Source organism: Neopelma chrysocephalum, unplaced genomic scaffold (genome assembly GCF_003984885.1).
Source record: "Neopelma chrysocephalum unplaced genomic scaffold, ASM398488v2 Primary Assembly neopelma1_93, whole genome shotgun sequence".
NCBI lineage: Eukaryota > Metazoa > Chordata > Aves > Passeriformes > Pipridae > Neopelma > Neopelma chrysocephalum.
The window spans coordinates 1,351,899-1,368,055 of record NW_020897755.1 but is presented as its reverse complement, the minus strand read 5'-3'; the positions used below and the strand labels follow the sequence as shown (position 1 = coordinate 1,368,055).

Here is a 16,157-nt window from a genome sequence, read left to right as displayed (position 1 = left end):
TATCGATGTGAGTCCTAGAAAGCTCTGTAGACAGACACTGCACATCTCTGGGCAACACGTTTTCCCGCCTGCCTATCCTCAGGGTGAAAAACCTTTTCTTTAGATGTAGTCTGAACCTTGTTCAATTCAGCTTTTGCTTATTCCTCCCACCACCATTCTGTGAAGGGCCTGGCTACATCTCCTTGATGACCTTATTGCAGGTACTGGCAGGTAGTAGGGTCACTCCCACCCTGAAGCCTTTAGACATCACTGGTGCTTTGACCCCTGATCACGCTAGTGACCCTCTGATGAACTTGGTCCAGTTTATCTCTCTCTCTCTCTCTCTCTCTCTCTCTCCTATATTGGGTGCTCTAAACTGGTCACAATATTCCAGACATGGTCTCACAGCAGGTAGATTAGACTCTACTACTCTACAGAGTAGAGCGGGTTAATCATCATTTTGTTCAGTATCCTGGCCATGCTCCTGTTAAAACAGCTCCTGACACTGTTGATCACCCCAGGTGCCACAGATGCCCCGGCTCACACTCAGCTGGTGTCTATCAGCATCCCCAGGGGCAGCAGAGCTGCTTCTCAAACAGCCAGTCCCCAGCCCATATTGCTGTGGGATTATTCCTTCCCAGGGCAGGACTTTGCATTTTCCTTGCTGAGTTCCATAATGTTCCTTGCAGCTCATTCGTCCTGTCTGTCCCTCTGAAAGGGAGCTCTGTCCTGAAGCATGTCACAGCCTTAATAACTGCTGGGCTTCATTCTAAGCCTTAAAAAGAGTTCAACACAAAGGGACAGCTCTGCCAACAGAGACAATAACTCGGCAGCACAGGACCTCCTGCCATTCTCTCAGGTAACTTTGTATTAGCCATTTCCTGTTTCTTCCTTCTGGACTTATTTATTTTTTCCTACCAGCCCTCCAACTGTACTGTAGCTGCATCACTGTTAACCTTTCTTTCATCTTTAGTACTTTCAGTTCCTGCTCTACACACAGTTCTACACACAGAACAGGACCAAATCTCTCTCTGTCAAAACAAAAAATATGTCCAACAGGTGAACACGACCTCCCCCACCAAAAGGAACCTGCTCACAAGAGCTTCTCACACCAGCTCTGATGCCGAGTGCCCTCAGGTCATTTTACATCTCTTTGTTACGACTCTAGTGCTCTTTAACTGAGCTGGAGCACAGGTGTCAAAGCACCTTTGCCTCAGAAGTATCTCAGGAGGGTCTGACGGACAGTACCCAGTAACTGCCCTGCAGGAGGAAGCAGGCTCTGAGTGTAGTCTGCTGACATACCTCTGCCACGTCTGCCAGAGACCGCGACACAAAGGAGTCCCGTGAGTTCCCATCCAGCAGGCTGGGTCCCAGCAAGGAGGTGCCACTGGTGTTCCCAACAGGAGTTGGCAACATTTTTCGTCCCTTCTCCGGGGAGATGAAACTCGCTACAAAGAACAGGCACATCAGTAAGTCACTGCACCGAGTGTTTGCAATTGGGAGGATAAAGAGAAGGACGAGGAAGTAGGACATGGAGGACAGATATCCATTTCTTCTGTCACTTAAAAATGATGTGTTACCAGCATGGACACCATCAGCACACTGCTAAGAGTGGGGACACTCATTACACTGGCGCCATGAAATTTTAATGAAAAAAACCCCAAACCAACAACCAAACCACAACCAGACCCCAGTGACCTCATGTCTTTGAGACAGTGCTTGCCAAGCACACAACAAGGTTTATTTTTCCAGCAGCAAAGCCAAGGACATCTTTTTGTTTTGGCACAATAGCCCAAATACCTCACCCTAACTGATGAGTCAGGCTCCAAACAGACTACAAAGAACTTGTCCCAAGGTATGGGCCATAATCTAGCAACGGGATCTTTTCAGGAACAGACTTGCAAAGAGAAAGAAAATGTATTCAGGGCAACACTGTGGAAATGAAAGCAAGAAGTAATGAAAGTAAGATATAATGGAATAATTCTACAAACATCCTACTGGGTTTACAATTTTCCAAAGGATTCACTTTCTGATAAAAAGTGCCCTTTTTTTTTTTTTTTTTTTTTACAGGAAAGCACTTTTTGGGCACTTCTCTGCATCTGGACACTTACAGAACAAGCTGCTGAGGGAGGAGTCTGTGGAGTCATTGGGGTACCACTGGGGATCGTGGCTGGGAGATGCAATCCAGTTCTGCTGAGGACTACTGGATGGGGACGGAAGACTTTTGGAACTGTCACTGCCATTCAGCTTTGCAGGAGAGAGAGAAACACCTTCACCTGTAACAAATGTCAGGGAGCACTGATTCAGTCAATGCGGTTACAGGACACTGCACCAACTTTTGTTTGGAAAGGAAAAAAATGCAAAACAACAAGCCCCTCACCCATATATGCTAGAAAATAAAGGCCAAGAACAGAATTTTATTTGCAAAACAGATATTAAAAAAAAAAGATCCCACAAAAAAAACACAACCCAAGAACTGCTTCCTGGAAAAGTTTCTGCTTACATGTAAGATGCCAGTGATTTGGGATTTTCTTTTAACTTGACAGGCAGACTTTAGTTAAGCTCAGACTTACTGTATTGGCCAGAGCTGATGGCTATTTCAATGATGGAATCACTGATCTGAGTGGCAGGTTCCCCTTGGGAAAGCACATCTTCAGGTGGTCCGGGCAGGGAAATATCCAAGAGAGCAGAAACATTGGGAGGAGAGAGCCGGGTACTGGAAGCTTCTGATGAGGGAAGTGGAGGGGTGGACAGACCATTTTGGAGAGGAGTCTTGGCCAGTTCTGGCAGAGAAAGGACTGATGTGCCCTGTTAACAAGAAACAGAGTTAATAGTTCATAAATTTATGAAGAACTTGGAAATCTAAAAAGCACAGCTTAGCTCCTGAGTATCAGATTAAAACCAGACTTTAAGAGGAAAAAAAAATCAAGTAGATAATATTCCTAAATTTAGAGGAATATATTATTTATATAATAAATTTGTATTATTTTCATGAAAAATATCTGTAAGTAAGAACAAATATGCTTCAGCCCATATCCTGCCAAATCATCTGAAAAAACATTCCAAAGAATATTTAAAGCACCTACACAACAGAAACAAGCATCTCTGTATAGTCATGAAATTAACATAATTTTGATGAATCTACAAGAGAGTTCCTAAGAAACACATATTAATTTGTATTTGTATAGGCAAAAAACCTATATCTGCTTGAAGAGTATATAGGTATTTTAGACTGGTAACTCACTTTTTACTCACACTTTACAGCCAGACTTCCCAAAACTCAACTCATCTTTAAGGAGTCTCATTACCTCATCTTAGAACTGTAATTTTGTTTTTCTGATGTAGTGTACACAGCTGTCCTGAGAGCAAGAACCAGAACCCAAGGCCCCATTACCACAATAAATGTCTCACAGGTTCACTTCCTAACTTCTGTGCTATAAAAATTTTTCTTCTCCTTTATGCTCTCCAATCAAACTAATCTGATCTTTTTCACATGCAGGTGTCACAGGAAGGGTGGTAAAAGCTTCCACTGAAAACAGAACAGCCTGTATTCTGAGGCTTAAGTATCCAACACCAGGTCCTGGATCCCACTGGAGAGAGAGGTTGGGGACAGGATGACAACACTCCCACAACTTATATGCTGCCACAGTTACTCTTTAGGTATCTGTCTATGTCTTACTGGATCCAGCACAAAGAACAGAGATCCTCTGGACAGGATTCTGGCATTGCAATCAGGCTTTTAGTCTTAATATTCCTCCTTCAGCAACATCCAGGCAGCAGGACTGCCAACTGCTGAAACTTCTCCTTGTGATGTCTAAAATACACTCATAGACAGAGCACAGCAATCATAAACTCCTCTGCTCCACCAAGAGATATGTAAAGCCTGTTTGTCCTTCACAGGACAGGCATTGTCAGCCTCACTGTGGTTTTAGGGAACAGCACCCACACATATTTATTCAGCTTTACTGAATTTCTTTAAATTTCTTCAGATGCCAGGGATTTCATTACCACCAGACAGCACCAGTGGCGCACGATTACCTGGGGATGTGGGGTTTAAACCAGCAATACCAGTGGTGTTCTCACAGAACATTCCCCACTCCACAGCACTGTTCTCTCAGCACACACTGTACCTGGAAGCCATCAGGAACTGCCTCCTGCTCAGGCCGTGTCGGCAGGTTGATGAACGGTACCCGGCACCCAGGGCCTGGGCCCTGGAACACAACAGAAACCACGTGAGTGACCAGCTGGGGAGGGAAGGGACAAGGGCCTATCACGGTTTATCCTCTTTTTATATCTCATGTCTTTTAAAACTGTCCATCAACTCCCTGGGAAAGCGACGAGGACTGACACGGACTAAGGTGTATCTTGGTCGCAACGAAAGAAACAGCAAGGAGAAATCAGAGTTCCCATTCCAAATACATCTCTAAAAGTCCATGTTTTGCACCAGATTTCCTCCTGAATTAGTCTATTGAAATGCCACCAATTTTTTTTTTAAGCCAGATTTCTGGATGGCCAAGTTCAACACTCACAACTGCAAGCCACTTTACAGGATGGAAATCTGCTCAATGAGATGATGGTTTGATCCCTCAACCCCAAATACACACTACACAACACAGAGTGCTTTGCCATGACAGCAGTGTCTATCACCAAGCCCCAGGAGAAAGGTCACAGAGGAGTCATAATAATACAGCTTTTTGACACAATGAAAGAGGAAGACACTTAAGTACTTGAAAAAAGCTCATTTAAGAGCCTCTGACCTCCACAGTGGTGATGGAGCTTCCGTTGTGATGTGCTGCTGGTGGCTCCTGCCCTGTCACCACCGTGGGCACCGTGTCTGGTGACAATGGAGACACGCCTGGCAAACCGTCTGCATCCAGGACAGGCATGGGGCTGCCAGGGATAATGCCAGCACTTTTAGCTGCCAAGTCAATAGCACCTTGTGTGAAACAAAAAAAACCAAAAACCACATTACAAGCCTTTTCTTCACTTTGCTGTGATTCTCTAAAAGATGATTTTTTAAAATGACCCAGAGTCAAAACTTAACCCACATAAAAAGTGGCAATGGGAACACCTGATCAGCTGGGTCAGCATCTCCTCTGCACCAAGGGTAGCACTGCTTTTAGCTAAAAGGTTTAACTTTTCTGCCCTGTTCCAACCTGTTACCAGGTATATCAAAATAGATGAGAAACATCCCAGTTCTCCCCCCACCCTTTCCTCCTATATTTTTGCTTTTTTGTCCTGTAAATTGGTAAGTATTTTGTTAGGCAATTTCTAGAAGATTCCTGGGGGTTACTAGAGGGGCTCTAGAAACAATAGAGCCTTATTTCATTACCTTGCCTCTAGCAGCCAGACAGACTCAATTTAAAACACTTAAGTTGTTGCAAGGGTCAACCTCATCTGGACCTTTTAAAATCCACTTCAAACATCTGAATGTCTTTCCATCCCAAATAATCCTCTAGGTAAAACCTAGAGGCAGTCACTGTTTTCACCTCACTAATCATTCTAATGACGGCACCCACTCTCTGTTGCAAGACAGTATCTGCCTGGGGGGCACCAGCATGGCTTTTATTGCAGAATTTGGAATGACTTACTAGACAGATGGTTGGTGGCCTGTGTTGGAAGAACTTTGGGCACAATTGGACGAGAAACAGCAGCTTTAGTCAGTGAGGACTGGATTGGCCGAAATGAACCTCTTCCTAGGGGGAAGGATTAATACCTCTCAGGCAAAAGAAATCTAACACCTTTAAAGCAGAGCACAACACAATTCAGTGGAAATAAATAAATTCCAAGCAGCAGCAAGCCCCAGGAATGCAAGTGAAGGAGATGATGGAAGAGAGCTGAAATATGATGTGAACTAACCAGTGCCTTGCCACAGACAGGAAACAGCAAGTGCTGCTGTGCTACTGGGGTTGCTCTCATACTGTCAGTGAAGACAACCCTTAATCTCATGCTGGCTTTGATGGGGGATCACCTGTACTACCACACCTGTACTCAAGAGTGTACCAGCAGAAAAGGACACATGGGCAGTGGATTGATTATACTGTATGAAATTTAGATAGTATGCCAGGTACTAGAGAAACTCCAATATAAAATCTAGAAAAATGATTACACACTTCAGAACAAAAATTTCTAAGTAATTTGTTCCAAATTTTGTCTCCTAGTCGAGAACTCCTTGCTCTTCCCTACTTTCAGTATTGGGAAATGGAAGAAAAAAATTCTATCACAAGCCTGATTTGCTTAACAATGATCCAGGAGAACAATCCCATCATCCTGTGGGCTGGTGATACTGTTGTTTTGACAGGGCATTTTCCTCTTTTTAGAGCTTACTCCTTTATGCAGTTTTAAGGGTCACTTTTCAGACCACAGAAGTGCTAAAAGAGACACAGACTCACCTGTAATGGATGAGTTGGATAAGATAGAAAAGGAACAGACATGCTGGGACGGATTTCCAGACGGCCTGGGGAGCAGTGTTCTCTATGTGAGAGAAACAATAAACCAGAACAGATTTAAACACAGAGGGTGATGCTCATCTTTCAAAGCACAGAAGTTCACGAGACCATCCAGAATAAGCAGAGTATTTCCACAGCATCGCTACCATGCAGCAGACACAGCAATAAGGTCTGTGTACTCTTGATAAAGAAGTTACAGATAGGAATAATGTATTTTCTCTGTAAACTACTACAAGAGAAAATTTCCACATGAAAAATTCTCAGAGAAATGCTGATTAGAACTATATTCCTCTCTGATTACACTTGCAGTATTTTTCAAATCTCTCACAGAATTACAGCAGTGGTCTTAAGGACAGGACTTAGTCTCTGTGCAAACTGATCTTCCCTTAAAATTGAACAAGTGTGAATTTATGAGACACCTGTATGTACTTCGGAGCTCTTAAAAAACAGGGAATTGCACAGATCTGAAGATCCCAGGATAAAAAAAAATTAGTCCAGGGGTAATTTCTGAGTCTCCTACTCTTATACAGAGCAGAGGAGACAAAATGGTATATTGGCACTTGGGAACTTTGCTTTCTCCACTAAGTTTCCATTATTTGGGTTTCAGATTTCTTGTTTGCTCCTTGCCTGTCCATGGTGTCCCAGTGGCACATGCCTTTTCCCTGGGTTATCGCAGAAGTCTGAAGGAGGGCAGTGCCTGTCTGCTGCCAAAGCACCACGACAACAGGCCACCTTTTCCATACATCTCTTTGCAAACGCCATTTTTTCCCCTGCAATCATTGTTCTTTCAAAGTGTATTATGGTTTATTTCACTACAGAGGTTTATACCCACCATAGTTTAACAGCCGCTAGTGAGCAAGAAGCAGGAAAAGTATCTAAAGGGAGATCTTGCTGTAGTAGGGCTGCCAGCTCCAACACTGCCAGCGCAGGATAGCACAGGGACACACTGCCTCTGCCTCAGTACCAGGAGGCCCAGGCAGCAGAACCTGCTTCCAGACAGAGGGTTTTTTATTCTGCCAAACCACCTCAGGCACTGGACTTCTGCTGCTATTGATATTCCTCATTCAGCGAATGTAACATGGCTGGTTACACCAGAGACCGAAATGTCTGTTCCTTCCTATGTTCAGCTTCACTTTTCCAGTGGATGTATGAGGGAAATTCAATTTTTCGTTAGGTTCAAATCACTGTAGCCTTACTGATACCTACTCAGGGAGCAAAACAGGCATTCACACTTTGCTCTGACCTGTACTACCAACGGCTTCCGCAAGTGCCTGTTCCGTAACTTCCTGGGCTTTGGCAGGAAGAAGTCCGACTGCATCTGGACAAGAACAGGAAATGCATTACAAAGTATTTTAAACATCCAGACACAGAATAAATTATACCCCCCAGACTCTGTTTGTCAGTAAAGTTGACTGTAATTAAGATACTGTAGTTTGTTTCAGACAGCACAATATCCTTTCTGTAACAGTCAGAAGATTTTCCACCAAGAACATATTTTTTCTTTATGGAGATAAAGCTTTCTCCCAAAAAAAGGCACTTCACTACTTAACTACTGCAGCTTCCTATGAAGTTCTTACTGAGATTGTATTTGACTTAAATACGTGTTAAAATTAGCTGCACATCAGAAGGGGATCAGTTTTTGCTAAACCTGGCAAATATATTTGCTGGAGCAACTTAATTAGAGAGTGAACCAGTTTCATTGGGCTGTGTGATGGCATTGAGACTCGGGTCTGAACAGGTAATGTCACTTCAAAGCACAGTTATATAGTCCAAATCTGACTCATCTCAGCTAATACAACGTTAGACTTGAGCATCATGAGAAGCACCAAAATCCCAAAATCCCTGCGATACCTCCTGGAAGCTGGCTCAGGCTGCATTTTCCACTCAGTCACCTCACTTACACTGATGGTGTCCAGGTGCTGCCGGAAGGTCAGCTCTGCTTCCTTGCTGGGCAGGAACAGCTTCCCATGGCGGCTGTTGGGGGGCAGGGTTGTAGGGACTGCAAAGAGCCCACTGTCGGCCTCAGTGCTCCCAGAACTTGAAGGACCAGCCACCAAGAGAGGTCTAGGGAGGCTTCTCAAACCTAACAGCAATTCAAATGAGATGAAGTGAAAACAAAAAAGGAAGTAACTTTTAGTAACTGAAGGATCATAGGGAGAGCTGGGACTTAGGGATTCTGGCTCTGCCACCAGCTGTGTGTGATCCCAAGTCAGGAATCTCTCCATACTTCAGTTTTCCCACCTGCAAACCGACAGTATTTACCTGCTTCACAGGGATACCACTAACATTCACTTGCTTTGAAATCCTTGGAAGTAGGAGGTTAAATGCCATTTTACACTGCTAAAGTAACTAGAATCGAAGCCCTCAGTTTTCAGCCCCATACAGACTCTGATAACCAGTTTATCTGTTATCTGTTCAATTTGTAGGAATACTTGAGGGCCTATCCCAGTAAACAAACTATATATCCCCCACTCCTTACGTAGGGGAAGATAATACAAACACAGATCCATTACAAACACAGCATTAATGATTTATTTACATTCCCCACCCCCCTTTTCCCATAGTAATTCAAAGTGCAACCCCAATAAAATGATTCTGATGGCAGAGCAGAGATCGTTTTACCAAAATACCTTCCAAAAGAAGGACTGTCTTCAAAATACATTTGGCACAATGAAATAATGGCAGCTGGTCTGAGTAAAACTTTTCTGTTTACATTTAAGTTTAAAATAGTAGGATTTCCCTGTGCTGTGCCCACCCCGCAGGCAGCCAGCTCAGGTGAAAGCCAGCACTGTTAGTCTGTTATTCTGAGGTACCCAAGACATGGACCTGCCTCTGTCCACACATAACACTGGGTTTCCTTACTCACTATAGCAGAGATATGCATCAGTGTTCAGAAGTGTTCTGAAGAACACCAAACTTTATTTACTGAACCAATAAACCTGCAGGTTTTAATTATCCTCCCGTTTAAAAGATGAAACGGCCACCTCCACCCTGCTGCTCTAAATTCTTTTTTCAAAGGTTACTTAAAATTTCAGTGTGCTAATGTACCTAAAAATCAACTAAATGCAGAGAAACACATAAATTTGTACCTCCTGCCTGACCAAATTACTGCAGGCATTTACTAGCACCGTGTGAGGATACAAAGGAGCTCAGTAATTACTGTATACTACAGGTTGCAATTCAGACCACAAAGAATCCTATTTTACATTCAGAACACCCTTATCAGGGCTCATAAAAGGGATTCAGTTTGTCTACCAAACAACCCAACTTAGGGTGGGGATCTCAGACTCAGGTACCCTTTTGACACCCTGGAATGCATCCCCAAGGCCCAGGTAGAGTTGCTGAGGGGCTGAACTAGTTAACTGGGTATAACAGTTGTACTGAACACATTTGTACTGCTCCTCTGTTCCCAAAGCACTCAGCTGAAGCCAATGTGGCATCTTTGATACATACAAAAGCAGGAATACATAGTCTGTGTTTTCCACTTTGCACCAAAGGCAACCTGCTTCCTAATAATACTTTCAAGCACAGAGCTACTTGTAACCCAGTGGTGCAAATCAAAGACTAACATGGACAATCATATTTGGTTTTGAATCACAGAAGCTCTATTCCAACAGAACAGGTCTCTGTTTCTAGGGGATCGGATACAAATACTGTTATTTTCTTCCTGTTTCTGCACAGGATCCTCAGTGGATGAACCTTATCCTTGCTTAAAATGCTTCAGAAAAAAATTTCAAGACATTAGAGAAGCATGAAGTATAATCTCATAAAAATGAATGCTGCAAACTCAGGAAGTTTGATTACTTCAAGTCTGACTTAAAAAGATTTAAAAAGTCCTTTGAGCCTGTGGATCTCACTAAAATGCAATGTATCTGTTTGATCTATTAAATTATGGCCTTTAACTAGCTATTTAAGTGTGACCTTGCCTAGAAGTCAGTGCAATGAAGTTTTATACAAAGGTGAAATTGCTATGTCATTTTAAATGAAAACCACCCAGAGCACCAACCAGATTTTACAGCACCAGTTAACCTGGTCCATTGCTTCTCACAGCAGGGGTGTGAAAAGGACAGCCTAAGAATCACAACTGGTCCCAGTAACCCCAACACCTTCACAGACCTTCCTAAAGTCATAAACATTTGGTGGCAAATGCAACTGGGCTGAAGCACAGAACTGAAATTCTTGGCCTTCATGGCTGGGGCTCACAGGTTACAGCAGTTGTACCTGCTAGTAAAAGAAAAGGTAATTCATAATCATTCTGTATCTTATAATGACAGAATCACAGACTGATTTAGGTTGGAAGGGATCTTAAAGCTAATCTAATTCTACCCCCCCTGCCATGGGACACCTTCCACTATCCCAGGTTGCTCCAAGCCCTGTCCAACCTGGTCTGGAACACTTCCAGGCTTGGGGCAGCCACAGCTTCTCTGTGCAACCTGTGCCAGCGCCTCACCACCCTCACAGGGAAGAATTTCTTCCTAAAATCTAATCTAAACCAAAAATGGCAGGATGGCACAGGAAAATTTCAGTAATTATTTATCAACAAACTTTACACCATGTATTTAGTCACCTGCTCCGTGAGCCGATGCTCTCCTGAGATCCCACACCCTTCGCCCATCAGCTTGTGCTGGTTTGGGCTGGGAAGGAGTTAATTTTCTTCAGTGGGGCGGTTTTGGATTTGTGCTGCAAACAATGTTGATGGCTCAGGGATGACCTGGTTACTGCTGAGCAGGGCTTACACAGCCTCAAGGCCTCGGCTGCTCCTCACCCAGCACTGCCAGCGAGGGGGCTGGGGGTGCATGAGGAGCTGGGAGGGGACACAGCCAGGACAGCTGATCCCAACTGACCACAGGGGTATCCCAGACCATTGGCATCATGCTCAGCATACAGAGCTGGGGGGAAGAAGTTAGGGGTGGACATTCCGAGGGATGGCGTTTGCCCTCCCAAGTAACTGTTCCTGTGATGGAGCCCGGCTGTCCTGGGGATTGCTGAACACCTGCCCGCCCAGGGGAAAGGGGAACGAATTACTTGTTTTGCTTTGCTTGTGTGGCTTTTGCATTTCCTATTAAACTGCCTTTATCTCAAGCCATGAGTTTTCTCACTTCTCCTCTTCCAATTCTCTCCCATCCCACCGGAGGGGAGTGAGTGAGCAGCTGCATGGGGCTGAGTGGCCGGCTGGGGTTAAACCATGACACAGCTCCCAAAACCCACAAACACTCTGTAAGAGCAACTCAGGGGAGTCCTCCTGGATTGTGAACTGCATTACTGATGTGCACTACTATTCAAGATTCAAAGCAGCACTGAATTGAGGACAATTCTAAAGCAAATTTAACAGACACCAATGTTCTCAGACAGTGAAGTTCCTGAGAGTAAGAGCAGTCCTTCTTCCAGTGTTCCATCACTGGGAAGTTCTCATCACCATGTGAGATAGTAATGGGCAGATCCTTCAAATGGATTTTTGGGAATACTCACCTGAGGAGCTGGAAGCAGCACCAGGAGAAAAAGTCTTGTTGTTGCGAAGGGCAGACTGATTCCGTGTGCAGCCTGGGCTCCTGGTGCTGATGGCAATCACCTTCCCCGGGGGAGTCAGGGACTGCTCCTCCTGAGCAGGCTTGATAGGGGACGTGGCAATGGAGCTCATCTCGGGCGTCTGCAAATGCACCTTAAATGAACACTGTGCGCTGGTACAACCACGTTTTGTGAAACTCTACTCAGGGAGCCTGGAAATGAAAATCTGACTTGGATACCTCACTGGACTCTAAGCAATACCTCCTAGCAGGGGTGTGGGGCAGCTGAAATTCCCTTCCTACCTATTCAGCAGTGTTAGATGTCACCAGCTCACCATCATCAATTACGTTACAATTGGGTTAACACTCAACAACCTACACACAGTGTGTGCTGGACGACCCCAGAATAGAAAGAAAAAAAAAAAGAAGTGTTGGTTTTAATTCAGTGCAAAACTAATTTTCATAAACTCCATCCAGAGGGCTCTGGTGGGAAATACATCTGGACAAAAACATTTTGCTCTTAATTCTAATCAAGTAGAGTTTTAAATTTTCTCCCTTCCTTCATACCATAACACAGCACAAACAAGAGGCACATGGTAAGGTGCTTCACTAATTTTCCAGGCCTATCTAGTTGTTTCATTACATTGTTTAAGCTGTTTTCTAGAAATCACTCCATTTTAAGGAATCTGTGTGCAATCACGGGCTCAAAATTACCCCCTCCACTCAAATGCAATGCCATTTGCCACAGTTTGTTTTATGCTGGTGATCTTCATTTAAGGAACAAATCACAGCAGAGCTGGCTGTTTGGGCTGTTACAGATTATCTGGAGAAAACAGCAGGGATGCACACAATCAATCCTTCCTCTTAAAATACCCTGTGGCAAAAATATTATGGTTCCTGTCATTATTTGATGAAATGCAACTTTAAAATGGCTACACTACTTTCAGTGAGACAGTAAATATCCTCCTGGCCTCCAGAATATCAGTGCCACTACATTCATGCTGCAAGGAGAGTATCTTTTTCTGAAACACAGCAAGAATAAAGTGGTATTTGACCAATGAAAGGGTGTGCTCCTTCTTTTTGCTGGAATGTATGATATGGTACACATCTGATAGAGCTGCTCAATTGTTTCAGTAGCACTGGGCTGCTATGATTAAAAAAAGTGACAGGGAAACACATGCAAATCATAACTGCTGTTTTTTTCTGCCCCCTCTTCTACCTCTCTCCCTCCCAAGTCTCAGGGATGTCCCTCTTTATAGTCTGTGATTGTTTTATCATGTCATGTCTAGCTGTCACCTGTGTCACCAGAAGTAGAAGTAGATGCCAAAAGAGGAGACAGTGTCCCAGATCTGTGAGATGTCAGACCAAAAGCCCTTTCAGTTTAAACAAAGTCTATATGTGGAGCTGCATCTGAACAAAGATGGGTTTAAATTTATAAAATCCTTCATTCTATGTCTATAGAATCAGGATCAAAAGGAACTTTGATGGGGGCTAAGTCTGCACCAACAAAGAAAGATCAAAGAACTCTTGTGTTTGGGAACAGGGATACATTTGCATCCTGGGCTGGAACAGGATCTTAACTCATCGTATCTCCATCACAGGCATTTGAGCAGATCTACTGAACTTGGTGTCTTTTTAAAAGGTGTTTTACTAAGTTTCAAAGGGCTGCACTAGGTGGAAATGGCTGCCCAGGTATCACAGGGCAGATCTTAAACACAGGTTACAAAGCACAAAAGAAAAGTTCATTCATTCTCTAAGGTCTGCCTAAGGAAGAAGGTATTTTTCTGGGACTGTTAAACAGCTATCCTGGAGTTTGGGAACTTTTACATACATCAACTGTGGCAGGCACACTTCTATTGCCTCTGCTATTCCAAAGAAATACATTCTTTTCACTCTCACACTTAGTGTAATTTGAACTACATAAACATTGAAAATCAAGGGTTGCAGTTACCATGCAGAATATTAATCTCAACCAGGCTCCATTTCCCACAAAAGCTTGGACCAGATGATCCAAGCTCCCGTCCAACCTGGGCTGTTCTAGGGTTCTGTGAACCTAAGAGAGGACAGAAGGCACCTGCCTCACCTCACCTCACCACTGATGTTTCCAGCAGTCACATTAAATGTTCACTGGACCACCACCACCAGAAACTAAAAGGCAGTGTAAAAAGCATATTGAAGCAAAGTCCACTCTGTAGCCAGCTGGGTTGTGTTGTGGTTTTGGGGTTTTTTTAAACACAGGAACCTTCAAAGATCTAGACAAGGCTAGTTACTGATTTACTGTGAACACACAAGTGGGCAAAATTATTCCCCAAATTAAACTAGAGTTCAGTATCTGGAGCATGAACAAGAGCTACTTACTGGTTTGGGATTGACCTCAGTAGAGATGAGTTTCAGAAGGCAGTTCAGGAGTCTCTGCTTGTGAAAGGTGGGACACGCAGGGACAGCACTTGACTCGGACGTCTGCTCTCTCGCATCCTGGGTTTCTGGCTCCAAGACAGCCAGCCAGTCATATTCCAGCTGCAGCTTGTTCGGTTTGCCCATCATGAGGTAGACTTCAGCCAGCGTAAGGCTCTCAGAGGTTCGCAGACTCCATCCTTCTTCTCTGACCTGTTGGGAGAGCCGGCTCGGGTCGTCCTTGAGAGACTTTGTACTGGATTGTCCCTGAGGTGGAGGTGGAAATGAGGAGCCCAGCTTCTCCTGAGAATCCTCCATTACTGCATCCGTGATATCCTTGGTACAAGTGTCGAGCTGCTGGCCCTGGCTGTGGCTGGCCTGAGTTTCACATCTGGATGGGCCGCTGCTGGGGGAAGCCACACCACCTCTCAGGGGCTGGGAACAGGAGTCAGAGGTCTCTGCACTCCTCCCGTTTGGAAAAGCCACCGGGGAAGCATTACCAGCTGCTGGAGCCGTGTCTTTCCCATGCAGTTCGTCTGTGCAAGAACATTTCTCTGGGACAATTAGGTCCTGGCAGGACTTCATGTACCGTGGGAATGGATCGAGCAGAGACAGCTCCTCCACATCAGGGATCTTGCTGCAAGCACATGCTGTGCTGCATGAGGGCAGCCCAGCTGCCTGGTCACCAGCCAGGACCTCCCTGCCCTCCACACAGAAGGCCACTAAGCTCAGCTTTTCCTGGTGCCCTCCTGGATCCTGGAGTCCAGAAGGTGGTTTCTGGATGGAATTGGTGATGCCAAGATTTGCAGCTGTTCCTTCCACCTGGCCAGGCTCTGGAGCACCATCTTCAGTGCTTGCAGAAACTTCAGCTGTGGGCTGCAAGGTTCTGCTGGGCTCTGTAGTGCTCTCTGCCCTTCCCACACCCTTACCCTCTGTTCCCCGTGGGTATTTCAGCTGTCCCCTTGCTGTCCCCTGACCACTCTGAATGCCCAGGATTTGGGCAGGGGGGAGTAAGTGAGAGTCTTTTGTGTTCTGTTTGCATTTGCCCGTTTCCTGCCAATGCACAGTGCAGAAAGCCTTGGAGTGCACCACTCTGGCTACCCCAGGCAGTGGAGTGAGGGTACAATTCTCTCCTGGAAAGAGATGGAGCATCACTTTCTCCTCTGAGAAGCTGCCTCTTGTTTCTGAGCCTCTGGAGTCTTGAAGCTGCTGTTCTTCTAGTGTTTTACGCTAAAAAGATGTGTCAAAGAATGTAACAAACCCCTTCCAAACAAGCATCTGGGAGACTATTTGTAAGTTTAAAAAAAAAAAAAAAGTAGTTGATCAAGGATGTGTTCTCTATTCAGCCCAGATATGAAGACACTATAATCAGAAATAAGGCCCTTTGTGATGATAAAGACTACAGCAAAGACCTGCTACAAGCACAAACTAAATCTCCATTCCAGACAGAATTACTTATCTCTGCTTCACACCTCACTGTAATTGTAAAAAAAACCCCACCCCCAAACAACATACCCCAAACAAAACCAAGCAAAAACTCCAACGTCACCACACAGCAAAGCAGCCTCTCCTTTCTGTGCAGCAAACTCCACCTTACAGGCCGTGAGATCCTTCGAAATTTCAAGTGATATACTGCTGCTCTTCCAGGCTCACAAATTAAAGGGAAAAGCCTGAATGAAAGGCCCAAGAACAGGATAAAATAAAACAGTCAGGAGGAGAACAGAACAGCTCTAAACTCACAAATCCTTCTACTGCATGGATCAGAGTTCAGAGGCGGGGACACCTCAAATGCTGTTTGTCTCAGACAGTGCACAGATAACAGCAGCTTGAC

The 16,157-nt window shown here is 44.6% G+C and overlaps 1 protein-coding gene across 7 annotated transcripts in view; it reads right to left on the bottom strand.

Annotated features, from left to right (window-relative positions):
• Positions 1 to 16,157, bottom strand: part of CRAMP1 (cramped chromatin regulator homolog 1) — a 48,937-nt gene that overhangs the window by 3,721 nt on the left and 29,059 nt on the right. For 6 of the 7 annotated variants that reach the window (XR_003535933.1, XM_027693706.1, XM_027693708.1 and 3 more), the window contains exons 10-20: positions 14,291 to 15,556; positions 11,898 to 12,075; positions 8,330 to 8,511; positions 7,672 to 7,746; positions 6,372 to 6,453; positions 5,571 to 5,675; positions 4,737 to 4,915; positions 4,110 to 4,190; positions 2,553 to 2,787; positions 2,091 to 2,255; positions 1,282 to 1,427 (exon numbers count right to left, since the gene is read on the bottom strand). Coding sequence is in view for 6 of the 7 variants with exons in the window: in XM_027693706.1 (XP_027549507.1) it covers positions 1,282 to 1,427; positions 2,091 to 2,255; positions 2,553 to 2,787; positions 4,110 to 4,190; positions 4,737 to 4,915; positions 5,571 to 5,675; positions 6,372 to 6,453; positions 7,672 to 7,746; positions 8,330 to 8,511; positions 11,898 to 12,075; positions 14,291 to 15,556 (2,694 nt within the window). In the remaining variant the exon portion in view is untranslated. The remainder of the gene's footprint in view (positions 1 to 1,281; positions 1,428 to 2,090; positions 2,256 to 2,552; positions 2,788 to 4,109; positions 4,191 to 4,736; positions 4,916 to 5,570; positions 5,676 to 6,371; positions 6,454 to 7,671; positions 7,747 to 8,329; positions 8,512 to 11,897; positions 12,076 to 14,290; positions 15,557 to 16,157) is intronic. The other variant, XM_027693709.1, reaches the window with a different exon arrangement.